Consider the following 16988-nt stretch of genomic DNA (forward strand, 5'->3'; position numbering starts at 1 on the left):
TTGTAATATTGTAAAAGTACTTTAACTAAAATTCATCCAATTACTAATTATTTGAACTTTAATATCCTAAAGTTTACCCAAACAATAAAATTTAAACAGCAAATTACCAAATTTAACTCTCAAAATAAGATAATATTCTGGACATAAGTATCTAAATATAATTTAAAAATATATTTGGTGTAATGTAATTTGTAATGCACTTAATTAGTGTAAATTCTAAAAAGGGTATTTGTATATTTTATCAAATTTGATGGCTCTTCTTCATTTCTGCTTTTGAAATAATTGTCGTTATTTTTTCATTACAAAATTCAAAAAGTTGTATCAAAATAGAAAAGCTTCTCTTGCCTAGTTTTACTTGTCAAAATCATTACGATTTCCTTATATTATTAGAAACTAATTCTTCAAACATACAACTGACAACACTTTTAGGAGAATTACCAATTCATGTAAGTTTTACAATATTAACATTTTGCGAAATATAAATTTGTCGTCCTAAATAGAATGAATCGTTTTTGCCAAGCTCTTAAAACCACAATATGGAAACGCATAAGCCTATTATCACTTCAAATTAGAGCAGGCAATACCAATGTCAATATGAAACCACAGTTAAACGACAGCCAAAATGTGGAACAGAAGTTACAGGTGGATGAGCTAGAGAAGTCCAGTTTTCAACCCAGTGAGCGATATTTGAAATTTCAGGAGAAACTACGTTCCGACGCGCCACTCGCTGATCTTCCCCAAGGAGCAGCACATCCGGCTCATGAGAAAGAGCCGCTCCAACCTTGGCCAAATAATACAAATCCTCATACTGGAGAAATTGGTGGACCAGCGGGACCTGAACCCACGCGCTACGGTGACTGGGAACGCAAGGGGCGGGTCACGGATTTCTAGAAACGAAGAAAACAGACAAACGAACGAATCATTTATTTTTTCCCCCTTTCATTTTTGTTGATTTATTGTCCATGTTGAACAACAGAAGCACTTAAAATTTGTTACACTTCGCATGAAAAGAAAAGATCCATCTTTTTGCTTTTGCTGCTGTTGCTGCTGCTGCTCCTACTCCTATCCGGTAGCTAGAAGATCGTGTTCGAGATCCCAATCCCAATTCCCAACTCGAGACACATTGTCACACCACACGGTTATGGGCTATGATGGCCTTCTTCGAAGGCATTACATAAATATCGTATCTATTGTGTGGATTTTTCTGTGGTTTTTCCAGAATTTATTGTTGCTGCCTCTCACTCAGTTGTTGCAATCAAAAAGAAATTGATAGCCTCTTCTCAATGTTTGGGCTATTCACAAAGGGGGAAAGGGTTCCCAGAACAGAATAGGATTGAGAAGGCGGCCAAAAGAGACAATTATTTATGGTTCAGAGGCAACGAATCGTGCCTAAGTCCAAAATATTCAGAGTGTGTGTTTGGCTCTCGGCGACTTCGTTTCGATTCGTTTGAAATTAAAAAGGCGACACTATACGTGATTTTTATTAGAAAACTTCTGTTTTGTCTTATGCTTTTCCCAAATTTTTGGTAGCCGCCGTGCGTAAAGAGAGAGAGAGAAAGGTGGAGAAAGGGAGAAGAAGATAAAGGGGTTTCTCGAATGCCATAAATTTATGTTGTCTCTTAAGTCAAGCAGACAATTTTTGTGGCTAATGAAATGTTCAAGACAATGCGCAGCTGTTTTGCTTTATTTAAAGTTTTTGTTGACATTTTTGTGGGTCTTAACATTGATTAGTGGACAATAACTCAAAGAGATTGCCGCAGAAATATTCTCCGTTTGGTTTCTTATTTGTAGAAAGAAGCTTGATAGCCAATTTTATTGCCAATCTATAGACGCATCTTTTAAAACAAGTTAAATACATTTAAGTAGTCAAAGATAATCAGATTGAACTAAAGACATAAAAATGGACTAAAACCTAAAACAGTTAAGAACGCAAAACTCTCTGCTCAGTCATTCAGTTCCCCTGTTCAGTAATTGAGCTCATTATCGACTTGACATTAATTTATGGCCTCATTTTTTTTTTTATTTTAATTAGGTGGCAATTAATCAATTTATCAATTAATGTATAAATGTTTCCCGGCTTTGTGTATTTTGTAATCATTAAGTGAGCTATCCATCAGAGTCAGGTGTTTTGACTTGAAAGAAGAAAAAATTGTCTTACACTTACGATATGTCAACCAAATTGATCACTATATCAGATCAATTAAGATATTAAAGAAATGGAAATGAGTCATTCTCAAATTATACATACAAATGTACTCACCACTTCGACCCTTTTTTTTGCCAAATTTTGTCAGGAACATGTAAGTTTTCTCATGAATTGTAAAAAATCAAATTCGGCTATAACGTTGACTTGATATTTCACTCATTATTTTCTTGGTAGCTCTAAATCGCTTTAGACCCAAAAAGAAGGAAACTATTGACTGATGATTGGCCTTAAGGCCTAATTCACTATCTATGTATCTCCCATCACTTTCTCTCGCATGCTGTGTCCCTATTGCTGACTCTCTTGCACACATCTCTAACCGGAAAAATTCAAAGGCAAAACAATGATCAAAGCTGTCATTACAGATCGAGGGGCGGTCTTTGATCTTGTGCCGCGCAATGTGGCCATTGCCTAGTTTTATGTTTTGTTTTTTATTTGATTTTCACTTTGTTCTATCAATCAGCGCCTACTACTCGGCGACCTATCGCAGCTGGATGCAAAGGCGGTGGCGGGTGTCTGAGAAGGGTTCTTCTTATTTTGGGCTTATAAAAATGATCTTGAGAATGTTTCGGCCTGTGTGTTTCTTCTTACTTTTCACGTAATAAAAATACATTAACAGCCACCAGCAGAAGCAAAAATTTAAAAATAAATTACACAAAATAATTGTTTCAGGGCTTCTCCTGTACAAAATCACATTTGATGGATGACTTTGTTGTACTTGTAGTCTTAGTGATATGCACTAGAGAAGGAAGTCATCGGTTCTCGCATAGTTAGGCAAGATGTCGAATTCGCTCTATCTGGTATATTGGAGCATTTTGTGGTTTTCCTGGAATTCATGCGGAATTTTTCTTCGTTTCTTTTATTTCGAGGTGGTTGATTTTTTTCTGTGGTTTCTCATTTGATTTGATTGTGATTGATCTTTGATTTGGCTTTGCCGACGGTGAGGCATTCGAGTTGAGGTGTAAATAGATTGTTTTGCTGGATGGATTTCAATGGAATGCTATGGAAAGTTTGACTAATGTGGTATATTGTGAAATTTATGGTTAGAATGCATTTGAAGTTGCCGATGAGATAACTAAGGTAGTTTGTTTTTTGTCACAAATTATGACTGAGTAATAAAATAATAGAAAATATTTATCTAAATGTTATTATTTTAAAAAGTTTTAGATTGATTCGTTTTAGTTCCTATTATCTATCTCATTCGATAAATTTTACTTATAAAATATTTGTCTTTTATGGGATCAGAAGTTCACTGATGATGAGAAAACTTTAAAGTTTAGCTAGATTAATTATGTTAAAATAAAACAAATGTGTAGTATATCAATTTCCTTTAACCAAGGGATAAAAAAAAAAAACAACTTACAGACTATATGAACATTATCATTTCCCTGACAAAAGTTTATTTCTTATAACAATTATGGCATGTATAATTCATATAAAATATATTACAGAGCAAAAAGAAAATGTAAGGAAAATTGTGTCATGTCATTGCCAAATAATATTTCACACGTAAACCAAAGAAATGTTAAAGAAAATCGAAGGAGAAAGAAAATTACGAGCAGAAAACACGACAACCAAGTTGGGTGTAAATCTACAATGTACACACTTATACATATATAAAATTATATATATGTATGTATATGTATATGGCCAACTATTATGTTATTGTGTGAACGTGCACTGATTCGACCAGCAAGGCTTTTGTTGTCCACGTGCAATATTTTTCACTTCCGAGTCGACTGGAATGGAGTTCTGTTCGAGCGTCTTATCGAAGCATATAACATATATCATTGACACTTTGACATTGCCCCAGAGAGAGAGCAAGAAAGGGGAGAGAGAGAGAGAGAGAGAGCTAAAGAAAGAGTGGGAGAAGAAAGTCCAGGTCCAGGGCATGACCGGACCGGATTTTAGTACTTTTCAAAATGGCACTTAATCATGGCAGCCGCCAACGACGCCGCCGCCGCCAAGCAGGAAAATGCGGAAACTGGCAACACACACCAAGCTTAATCGCATGTGTTCACGCTTGAAAGGATAACCGACAGAGTCAGAGACGGAGGCAGAAACGAGGTGATTGGGACTGGGATTGGGATTGGGATTGGGAGAGCTCCGTCTGCTGGCTGCATCGTATCGACCAAAGCGAAACAAGATTAATGACTTGGCAAAAGGAACTGCTGCCACTGGCGCTCCTTTTCCTCCCTCTGTACGGGGAGGCGAGTCGGGGCATTGGATAAATTGTTTGCTACTTGGACTGTCATTAGTCGAAAAGTTTGTTTGTTATTGTGTTAAGTGTTATTTGTGTGCTCACGTCCAAGTGTCAAGGCTCTCTCATTTCGCCTTTTCCCATATCGTTTATCACTTTCGTTTTGCCAAAAAACCTAGTGAAACAAAACAACCAAAAAAGAAAAGAAAAGAAAAATGGATTGCAAAAGAAAAGAGAACATTCGCTTGTCATGTCGGCACATCGATGACCACAGAAATTTGTGCCAAAAGCAACTTATCCTAGATGAATTGGACGTACGTTCCATGTCCTCCCTAATGATCGCTGAGTGACTTTTGAAATTTCAAAATTGATTTATTATCTCATTGATAGAGATTAGACAAAGATGGCAAAGTTAACATTAATTCAGTCAAGTGAGAACGTACTTTTATTCCATATTGAACTAGGCCTAATCCTAATACCTAATCTATAATTGCTTTTGCCAAAGGGAAATATAATACTCACATCCTCAAATCGTGATTCATTTTTACACTAAATGCCATAATTTATGTTCCTCAGACTCATCCATTGCAAATCTTTTTTCTTTGCGGCCCATAAACAATATTAAATCCAACAAACAGTCGTCTCAAAGGCAGCCCAAAATCCCATAAAAACTTTTGACCAACCCACCCAGACGCCTCCACCACCAAGCAGCACCACCTTCTCCTTCTCATTTCATAAATGTTCCATGACGTGGCGCTATTTATATTTTCTTTTTTGGTGGAAACACACAAAACTCTTTCAAATAGAATTCACAATGCATAAATAAAACTAAAACAGAACTGTCTGCACTTTTAAGCCCACACAAACAAAATGACACAGAACATTTCAAAAATAACAAACTAACAAAAAGAAAATGTCAAAGAAGATTTTACAGAAAATGTTTCCCTCACATTAAGTTAAATAAGTTGACAGAATGGTGGGGCGGGATTTATGAGGGGATTTACTTCTTTTACTTAAATTCACGAAAGTTAATCCTAAATTATGATTCAAAGTAAGAGAGTTCATTCAATTTTCGTATTAACTCTTTGAGTTTTAAAGCATTTTTAGGGCAATTAAAATAATTTGTCGAAACAAAGTCCCTCTTCTTTGGCAGAGAGTGCAAAATGACAAAAAGGTTTCAGATAGACCTCAATTCTGGATATTAAACAGTTTGATTCCAATTTTATTTTTCATACTCGATAGTGACAAGTACTGCGATATTAGAGAACAAATAACATTATTTCCAACAAGATCTTTTCAGAGAGCACAAATTGGCATACCAAAGATTGTTTACAGAGAAAGGAACCAGTTTAGAGGATGAAATCAGGAGAACTATAGACTTTTTAAACTTTTAAAAATAACTATTCAATTAAAGGGAATATCGATCTGTTCTACATTTGAGGTATTCAAAGCCCTGAGAACAACAACAATGTTTCACTTCACGCTAAAAGATGAAGAGTTCTTTTGATCGCTCAAGAAATTATGTTTTATTCATTTATCATATGTGGAACCTGAAAGACAAAATAATTGTGTATAATAATTTTCAAGATGTCCTTAAAATCTTAAAAAATAAAAGGTCTATTCAAAGGGAATGACAGAATTTTAATTGTGCGATAGTTCATACATCATACGAATTTTAAGTGCATTATTTTAAGGAATTTCAATAACAATAAGGAAAGTTTAACTTCATGAAAGCTTTCGACAATTCTCTTGAGGATATGGAATATAGAATTTAGATAAAATTTAGAATTTAGAAAAAATTTTGTCCCAACTTTTAAAGCTTTTCTCTGAATTCTCAGTTGGTCTAATAGAAATAGATTGAGCTTCAAGTTTAAGGTAAAGGCTTTTTACAGACTGGCTCAAAAACCTTATTTCAACTTTAACATTGATCATATATTACAGAAATTCTTAAAAGAAATACATTTTTTATTATCAATTGATTTGCAGCGTCTATTTAGATACTCACAATGTGACTAAGGAATTTGCTTTCAGTGATTCTTACATTCTTCTTCCATCGATTAGACAATTAGAAGAACTAAAATCACTTCATACTCCATGTCTTTTGTACCCGTCCAAAGGTTAATGGGTTTTCAATATTTAATTTTCAAGTTTCAGCTTGCTCCCAGCACGTCTGCTTGCATGCTGAGATATTTTACTTCTATTAAATAAATATATATGTATGTATATATATTCTCATCATTATTATTACTTTAACAGCCAGGACGACGATGGAACCAGGACATGATGATGCCATAGTCAGGGTCTCTGAAATGTTCGTAAACATGTTAATAAAACTGTCATGATGCTGGGCTTAAAACCAGCTGGATACCTTTTTTCAGGGTCAGACCAAGAGAACCCAGAAACTGAATAGAGGTCACAACCTGTGACATGCATAGACAATGAGGACAATAGCCGAAAAAGAGAACAAATATAACTAAGTCAGAGGCGGGAATTGCAGGCAGGAGGCCTACATGGATTTTGGTCATAAATTCGCTGACCTGCCCAGGCACTATCGCTCAAATAATAGGTGACAATAAAAATTTATTACATTTTGACCACCATGAAATCATCGTTAGGCACTTTTAAGGCCAAGCTGCTAGCCTACTTCACCCACACCACACACATACACACGAATACACTCGCAAACATACCCACACACATATGCAGAGGAAAAGGGAAAAGGTCAATGAGAAATGACAAACAGACACATGAACAAAGGTGGAGGAGGAGGAGGAGGAGTTAAAGAAGGAGAGCAAGGACTTGACTGCCATCTTACAAGGCTGTCAAAGACGGCACAGCTCGTTTGTCACATTTAACAGATTTGTTATCCTGTCGAGTTAATGTCGGGCACACACAGTCTCTCAGCCTCTCAGTCTCAAAGTCCCAATCCCAGTCCCAGTCGCAGTCAGTCAGTCAGTCAGTGAGTCCTTGTGCCGCACATGTCCTGGTGCCCGTTCATAAGAAATGCTCGACAGGGACCTCGACCTATAGCTGGCAATAAAAACAAAAGATTGATGGCATTGGGCACACGTTCGATTTGTTTTCCTGTTGCCTGTGTCCTTGCGATGCGAAGCGATGTTTTGCCCCGCCGTGCCTTGCCTTTAGTGCTTTGTAATGTCTTAACATTTGACACATCACTTGGATTTCGTCCTCTGTCTTCCTGCTCACACCACCATCACTTTGAGTCTCCCTCTCTCTCTCTCTTTCTTTCTTTCTCTTACTCTCTCACTAAGGATATTGCTCGTTAGTTAAGGTTTCTAATAAATTTGTGCAACACATTTCTTTCCTTTTGCTTTCCCATTCTCTCTCTCTTCCCCTTCATCCAACTTGTATCCCTTTGCTCCTTGTCGTCGCTTGTAACATTTTTATTTGATAACATATTGCATTTGCCCTTTTGTCGAAATCTTTTCCTTTCCCCCGTCTCACTTACTGCGGAACGACTTCTCGCTCGTTCCCTCTAAAATATTGCTTGGCTTCACATGTGTCTGGCTCGAAGGCTCAACTGTGCGCTACACTGGCCAGTGATTTATGGCGTCTGTGTTGGTCATTCAACTGCATTTGATTTAGGTTGTAAATTGTTGTATATTGCGGCCATGCCGCCATTTCCTGTTTTGGCTCACCCCCACCGCCACCGCCTTCTCGTACGATTCCAGCAGCTCTTAAACCCCAAACCCCGTCGAGGGATTTTCGCTAATGAATTTATTGCAATTTTTCGGTTAGCCAAAGGGGATAGAGCTTGCTTTGGTCTCTTGCTAAGATTTCTTCATAACGTATCACAGTAAATATTTACTTCTTTCTCGAAATGGAATTAAATTGACATACTCAAAATAAGATGGAAAATTGTTAAATATTTTATATTATGTGGCAATATAATTTCTCATTCGAACTCTTTTTGGGTGCTTGACACACACCAATTGATATTTAAATTATTTACCCATTGCGTATTTCATCTAAAAAGAAAAATGGTCATGATCGGAAAGTACTTATACCATGCACTCATTGGAAGAAATGGTAAATTAAAGACGACAAAATGTATCTAAAAGTCAGAAGGAAACTTTTCTTGCCCCATAAAGTATATACATACATTTTTGATCAGGATCAACAGCCGAGTCAATCTGACCGTCCGTCCGTCCGTCTGTATGAACACAAAGATCTCTGAGACTATAAGAGATAGAGCCACCTTATTTGGTATGTAGACTCGTTTACTATGTAAATATATAGAGTTAATTGGAAACCATTAGAAATCAATGGAAATAAGGATGTTTTTAACAAGTTTTTCAGGTAAAGTAAACTTTATCTTAGCCACCTCGAAATCATTGTTATCATGATCTCGCGATTATGTCAATCTCATTGAAAAGAACTTATTTACGTCTACTTACAAGGATTTAATACTAAATGGACCTGGTTACCTTAAACCATAACATCGTTATCCAAATAAATCAATTATAAATATTACCTATGAACCGAATCCATAAACTATAAAAATATATATACAGAATAAGGATCCTTTGGGCTAGCAAGGATTCAGAGACAAAGTTCAGTTTAGATTTGTTAAAAACATGTTTGAAATTCCCTTGAACTAACAAAACAATTAAAATTCCTTTTGTGTAAAATATTTATTGTGACCCCCTCCCTCTATGCGATTGGGATCACCCTTCTGTCTATCACACACACACGTACACACGCACTCTGTTGGTATATGTGCTGATGTGTTGCTGAAATGTATACTTTTCGATTCGATGCATCAAATTAAGCATTTGATTTGTGGGATCAAAATAAATTGCTCACAATTTGGCTTGGTGCATTTTCATGGAATTGTTTTTGCTGTTGTTGTTGCTGTTGTTCATGTGCGTCCGCCCCTATGTTTGGTGGGCTAAAAGACATCTGCCGTTGACAAAACTGGCAACCATATGAAAACAATAATGTTCCAGGACGAAAAATCCTTGGACATGGTATGCATTTCTTTACGGTCAACTGCAGCAAATGTGGAAGGCAATAAATTATAAATTCGTTTGACTTCTGCCTGCTGTTGGAAGAAGAGAGTCACAACCAGAGCCGGGCCAAACTGAGATAGAGGAATAAAAGCAGGGACTGAGAGAGTGAACAAGATGGGCAATCCACTTCGCAATCCACACGCATTGTAAGCGTGTCCAGGCACCTCTATTCTGTCAGTGTGTGTGTGTGTGTGTGTGTGTGTTTGCCTGACCATAATTCACCATGACAAGCCAAAAACCATTAGTAAAGGCAATAAAAATGACAATAGAAGTCAATTTCCATATTGTGTGTTCCAGTTTTTCGGTTACTTTACCAGATTCTTCTTCACACATATCCACACATCCGCATAAACATGCATGTATTCTGGTTATAAATGCATATTCTCTCAGCCAATTAATGAAACTGCTTCACATACATATAAAATTTAACAACATTTGATTTGCCTCCCCATCACAAAAGTCAACATAAATCATTTTCTCCCCCTTTCCAAATAGAAAATGCTTAAAGAACAGGGACCGAGAATGTGCCCACATTTCCCTTATCGACCAGCATTTAGATAAACAATTACAAAATACAAAAACTTCCGGTATGAAAAATGGCTCTTGTTCCTGCCAACAAGCTGAAAATACAACACAAAAAAAGAAAAGAAAAAGAAAAATGGAAAAATCGAATTCCATTCACTGAATGGTCAAGGGCAATAATTTACAATCAGGCGACAAATCAATGAGTCGGGCCAGACAGCTGACACACGATTTGCATTCGGTTGGGTTCAATTCGATATGCACAAGAAAACATATGTTGTGAAAATTGTAATAGAATTATGGGATCACGATATATCGATCACATCGGAAAACATTAACAAATTGGCGTGCATTGTATTTCAATTTAAATAATTTTAAGGTTGAGTTGCTAATAGGTAATATATTCAAGGAAATCTATTCCAATAGCACAATCTATTAGATTAAGAGTTTTGCTGTTATTTATGGAAATTTTTATAAATTGTAAACCTACATATATGATCCTAATGAAACAACAACTTTTTTTCATACACCGATCGAAAACTCTTGCTGAGTGTACATCACCTGTTAAACATGCATCTCGATCTGTCTAGGGGGAGCAATCCTAACATACCAAATGCAACATCTACTCTTAAAAGTTGATAATTAGTAAGACTGGTCAGTGCCGGATTCAGCTAATGCGAGGTCTACAATAATACAAATTCCTTAATATAAGTTATTGGAATATAATCCAATATGAAAGATCTCTTTTTAATGAAAATTTAAAACATTAATGCAATGTTTTGTTTAGAAATTTGAAACATACATCTTTGAGGAATCTAACTTTCTTAGAAAGTATTTTTGCAAGTCTCTAAAAGATTTCAAAAAGTTATATATAGCCATATAGCAAGCATATTTTAAAAGGACACCAAACGATATTTGGAAAGTTTAATTTCAACTTGATTTTTAATAAAATATCACAAAACATCATGAATTGGCAAACAATTTAGTTTAAGTCGGTTAAAATTTGGCAATATTACAGATTCGCAAAGTAAGAAGTTTTTTGTAAATTGATTCATTGATATGCCTATTTACTTGATGCTGATATATAGCTGATAATAGTCGCGCCTTTTTTAAAATTCCCAATCAGTCTTCCAAACTTTTCCAAGCATATTGATAATGATTTCTTCGAAAAAGTGCAACCCTTTCTTGCTTATGATAACTATTTTTTGGGAACACCCGCAATGCCTTTATTCATTAGTATGAACCACATGCAATAATTGCTGTCATAAGCAAGACACGCCAAAAAGGAATAACCAAAATTATTAAATAGAATCGTGGACAGGAAATCTGGCGCTACACGCGCCTTCACCTTTGGGCATAAGAGGCCGAGAAGAACAACAAGAAAAAACGTTTCTTGGGTAGTTTCTGAAATTGCCACATAAACAAATCAGACGTAATAAAACTCAACTCATAAATTTCCAAAACAAAAATCAAATGAGAGGGAGGGGGAAAGGGAATATAAAAACTCCACACCCACGACACATAAAAATTGTGTCATAATAATAAATTTAGTTAGAAAATTTCCGAAAAACTCCCGGATGAAAGATGTGTTGTTTGGGGCCATACATTTTTCGTTTTTGCCTTTTAGATTTTATTTTTATGATATATTTTATGGGTTTTTATTGTAATTACGTACAAATTTGTGTGCGTTTATAAATTTTATGGGTTTTTTGCGCCTTTCCACGAAGTCATAAAAATATGAAAAGAAACAGAAGAACACCGAATGAGCCATCGAAAAGAGAGATGTTGATAGGCACGTCTGTATACACACACACACACAGATATATACCTGTGTGTGTATTTCAACCTATCAAACAGGGGTTTTTTTAAAGGAGTGTCAACCTTCGATAGACAATGTTGTTATCACATGCATTTATCTAGATATTGAAGCGTGCGTTGTGAGTGTGAAGCTGACGCTGACAATGTTTTCGAGTTGAAATTGAAGTTCGTATTGGGTCATTATCAGAGGCAACCAAGTGGCTGGCGCCGGAGCGCGTCCATAATAATTACATGGACAATTTTCATAGAAAAGTTCGACACTCTACGTGGCATAATTAAAATGGAATGCACTTAGCCCAAAAAAGAGAGAGAGAGAGTGCACCTAGCTGGGGCTACATCTAGGCACGCTTCCCTGGTTCATTTAATAAATGGTAATGTATTTAATGCTTTCCGTTTCCCTCTCTCTCTCTCTATTTTTTATGACAATTAGTAGTTGTAATTTCTGGAAATCATAACCATGAATAGAGCGAGAATACCAGGAGATATAATGACTTAACTTGTTGGTGCTCTACCCGGTTAAGCATTGAAAATGTAGAAAAAATCTAAAAGATTACATACGATTAAAGAATAATAGCAAACTAACTAAAATAACATAGCAGGCAACAACCTTGAATAGAATAATTAACTAGTTAATTAACTAGTCTTTTTACTTAAAGAAATTCTTAGAAATTAGTGAAAACTTGAAGTCAATCATTGAAAAGGACAAAAAACTAGCTTAAAGGAAATTTCTCATAATTGCTTTTTTGACCCTGTAAGTAGGCTATAAATAGTTTAAACACTTATTTTTGAAGAACGAAGCTGTGAAAATCTTTAGAAAGTGAAGTAAACTTACAATCAATCAATGCAAAACATGTCGACACTTCCTCAACTTAAATACTTTTGCTAAGTTCAAAGAAAATTGTTGTAGATAACTTATGTTCAGTAAGTAGACTATAAATATTGTATACTCTTATTTACCATAAATAAAACTGAGAAATGGAGACGGTTAAAAGAGAAAAAGGGTGACTAAAGTCTTGAGGAGCCGCACAAGATACTTAACCCCTTTTTAACACTTTCTTCATTTAATTGCGAAATGCAGTAAGGCCAAAACATATAATTTTTTTTTAGAATTTTTCTATTTGGTTCCTTAATTTTGTCGCCTGCACAAGTAGTTACAGCAGCAGACAGTTATTCTTGGTCTGCCTGCGAGCAGCTCTTTACCTTTAACCATTGAAATGAAACTCTCTCCGCATTTCCTCCTCATCATGCCTTCTTTATGCCCTGTTAAGCTTGCCTTTCTGAGTCGGATAATTACAAAATCCGCTTAACCTCAAACGTTGTGTAATTCAGCGTACCTATAGACACACACACACACACACAAAGGTAGCATGTCTCTAATTGTACCTAAAAATGTCTACCAGAAAGAAATGCAAAAAGAGTGAGTAAGTATGTGTGTGGAGTACTTAATAAAATACCCAGAGGCAAAGCTAAAGGCAAAGCCAAAAAGTGCATAGTTACATAGGTATATACAGGTAGATTTACCTGTACCCATACATACATAGGCACAGTAAGAGGGAACTAAGCCCAAGCAACAAGACTGCCTAATGCGTTCATTAGCGGGAAAAGCTACCTCAAAGTGTATTCGTTGTTGTGGAAAAACGCTAACCCAGCGATTTTTGCTGCAATGGCAGCTGTCGTCGACGTCGTCGTCGAGAGGATGCTTATTCCTATCCAACATGCCCTCCGTTTACCCTCACACAACCACCTTCCCCCCACTCCTACAACACTCTCTGGCAACGCGATATAGCATACGATACTCACTCGTGTTGAGTGCTTAAATACTTAATGCGGTTGACTGAATTTTAGCGCATACTCACTTATTCACTTACGTGTACTTTGGCCCTTCTTTTTTTCCTTTTTTTTTTATATTTTATTACGTTTCGTTACCAGCACATTTAAGCTGACAACAAGACTAGTGCAGACAGACAGACAGACAGACAAATAGTCGGACAAGCCAAAAACGTGTGTAGTTTTGCGCGGCATTGGCAAAACAGCTCATCCTACTTTTGTCACATGCGCTTCACTGGCGGCGACCCCGAAAAGAAGAACCAAACATGAACAGGTTCTGCTCTGGCCACACCTACTTAATTTGTAGGGACCTACTTATTTAGTAGTTACTACTGCCATCGCCACTTCCTGTCATTGTGCATCCTCATCCACATCGACGTCGCCTTGAGGGCAACCTTTTAGGTCAGTTCCAGACCATTGTGTGTTCACACTTTTGTTTTTTTCATGTTTTCTTTCCGTTTTCACCAGGGACTTCATTTACAATGTATCTGTATCTACGAATGGATACCCTATTAAATAAGACTATCACGACTTTAATAATAGTTTCAAAACTGTAAAGAAATTTAAGCCGCTTTTCGATTAATTTTGGAAGATTTATTTGATAAATATGAAACTAAAATGCATTTCCGTGAAAAACTGCATTTCAGGATCTACAGCGAGCTGAAAATTTGCAGTATTCAAAAACTTTGTTACCTGTAAAAAAGTTAGAGTACTTTAGAATTTGTAAATGGAACTAATTTATCTCATTGGTTGTCATTTGAAAGGTGCAAAAAGGTTTGCTATTATTTTTTCACCTTCACCTTTTCTTAGTGCTGCTTTTGCGTTTTGTTGTGTCCGCCCTGTGTAAGGCTCTCATCAAATATACATATGTTTGCAAACCAACAATTAGCAACGTGTGGTTTTCGACAGCTGCCTTCAGCGTTGTTTCTTATGACGCAAAACCCCGTGTCCTTTACCATACCATACTATATTCATCCATCCATCCATCCGTCTGTCCATTTATTCATTCATCCAGTCAAGGAACCAACCATACGTTCGGTTTGGTTTGGTCAAAAACCCAAATTGACTTTTAATAGTAGGTTGTAACCTATTAGCAGGAGTCTATCTCTTGATAAATGAAAAGAGAAAAACCTTGGTGTTAAATTATAGGGCCTGCAACAGTTCGCACAGTTACGAAAGGTGGTTTTTAATTATTTTTCCTATGGCTTCCATTTAAGTCGCCTTAAATGCAGTGTTGAACTAAATATCCGGCTAAACTGTAATTAGCGGTAAAACCCTACAAGTACGACCAAGCCCACTGACTGGATAGACACAAATGGCCTATGATCATTGAAAGCCGATAATGCGTCGAATGACAAACTATGCTTAAGTGGATAATGACCGAGGCTATGCTAAGAGAAAAAGACGAGAAATTTCATTGTAGATAGGTAAACAAGGGGAACCAGGTATCATTTGAATAAAGTGTAGAAACACTTTGTTAGATTTTAGTTTTATCTGCTTCATCTTTTCTAATTTTATAGAATAATTAACAAAGAAAAGACCAGACTGCAATTAGTTAAGGAAATCAATTAAATTAAAGTAACAGAATTTTAAATAAGAAAAGTTAAGAAAGGAAATTTACTTACATTTCAAAGATCAAAGATTGTTAAACCCAAAGTAGTTTTAGTCATAAAAGAAACAGAAAGAAGACTTATTTCAAAAGTTAATGTTAAAAGTTAAAATTATAAATATAAGTTAGTAAAAAAAAAGACTTAAACCTAAAGAAGTTAAGTGGGGAAAACCCGTTTTTAAAATAATACCTAATACTAAATTTACCTAAGAAGAATTCTTTTCACTTATAACCAGTCCGAATTCATATTATTTGGTTAGCTTATTGGACTTACAATTCAAATGAAGACGTAGAATCATCTGCTTTTTATCCTTATGAAGTAACCAATCTCTATTTGCAGTTTATTGCACATTTAAAACACATTTTTTTATTTTAGACAAGTTACAAAAACTTTCGATCATAACCGAAGAATCATATATGAGAAAACTCTATAAGATTTTGCTATAAAACAACCTACAATTATGCATAAAATATTTATCAAACTAATTATAAAATCAAAGTACAAACTCAAGTCTTTTTAAAATCAAATTCAAATATTCGTATTTTGGGTCTATTAACCATTCATTTCGAATATAATTAAGTCCAAAATATATCAAATATCCATTGCCTACATATGTGTATCTATTTGCTAGCTAACCTAATAAAATTCAAATCCCCATGATCTAATAATTATGGACAAAAAAAATACTCCAATGGGAGTAAGGGAATAACAAAATTGCATAATCAATAAGCCTAAATCCATTTTGGATAACAACAATGGCAAAATACACATACATACATGCCATTGGAGTACAAATATGTAGATTGGCTTAATTATCATCAATTTTGAGCAATTAAAATGTCTGCCCGGTCAGCGAGGCGAGATGAAGCCGAGCTGGCAATAGGTTGGAGAATGGGACCCCCTAAGCCTATGGAACTTGTAAAACATGCCACAGTAACTACAGCAACAACTACGACGACAGCTGAGCAGATAACAACACAAATAGACGAGAGGATAGGACAGAAGCAGAGGCAGAAACCGAAACCGAAAGCCGAAACAGGAAAAGGCAACCAACTTAACCATCCCAACGACGCTTAATTAATATAAATACAAATGGGGAGAGAGAGAGGGCGCCAAAGTACGTTGACAATTACTTATAGGATTTTGGTATGCCCAATGTGTACAAGGGAAGAGAGACAGTGTGCGGAGGAGGTGCAGGAGATGGAGTGAAGTAGACAGTGCTCTTGGCGCCAATAAAATGAACAATTTCCATAACCAACTCAGGCAGACAATCCTCGTCTTCTAGCCCAAAAGATTCCACCAGCTGCATATATAATTAGGAAACCGAAGCTTATTTTCTCTCTATATATTATGCTAAGCTAGAATGGGGTTTGGGGTCTCGTTTATGGGGTCGGGCCAGGGTGATATTAAGGTGCATAATTACAAACCTCAAACAAGCATTTTGTGGTTAAGCATAATAGATTTAATTCACTCACTGTGTGTGTGTGTGTGTATGTGGTGTAGTTTGTGCGTGAGTGTGTGTTTATGTGTACGTGTCCATATGCAGGGATATTTTCATAGGACTTACAAATGAAATATCAGTATATGCTATGTTAATTAATTATTCTCTGTACTTTTCTAGACCTATATTTGAAATACCTCACAAGGTAGTTGAAATACTTGAACCCATCCATCAGTATCCACTGATAGATTGATTTTATGTTGCAGGAATGGAAGCAATTACTTACCTGCCAATTTTAATATGTAATGCTTTTAAAAAAGCAATATTTATTAAA

General features: G+C 35.9%; 1 protein-coding gene across 1 annotated transcript; it reads left to right on the forward strand.

Moving 5' to 3' along the window:
• Positions 1-310: 310 nt before the first annotated feature.
• Positions 311-1491, forward strand: LOC137572926 (succinate dehydrogenase assembly factor 4, mitochondrial). The gene is made up of 2 exons (XM_068284779.1): positions 311-446; positions 501-1491. Exon 2 carries the CDS (start codon positions 502-504, stop codon positions 889-891), a length of 390 nt encoding a protein of 129 aa, XP_068140880.1. The 5' UTR covers positions 311-446; position 501; the 3' UTR covers positions 892-1491.
• Positions 1492-16988: the final 15497 nt, after the last annotated feature.

This window comes from Drosophila tropicalis, unplaced genomic scaffold, assembly GCF_018151085.1.
Source record: "Drosophila tropicalis isolate 14030-0801.00 unplaced genomic scaffold, ASM1815108v1 contig_393, whole genome shotgun sequence".
Lineage (NCBI taxonomy): Eukaryota > Metazoa > Arthropoda > Insecta > Diptera > Drosophilidae > Drosophila > Drosophila tropicalis.

Coding starts and splice junctions, on each gene's coding strand:
- LOC137572926 (XM_068284779.1), top strand. CDS start 502: ATGAATCGTTTTTGCCAAGCTCTTAAAACCACAATATGGAAACGCATA.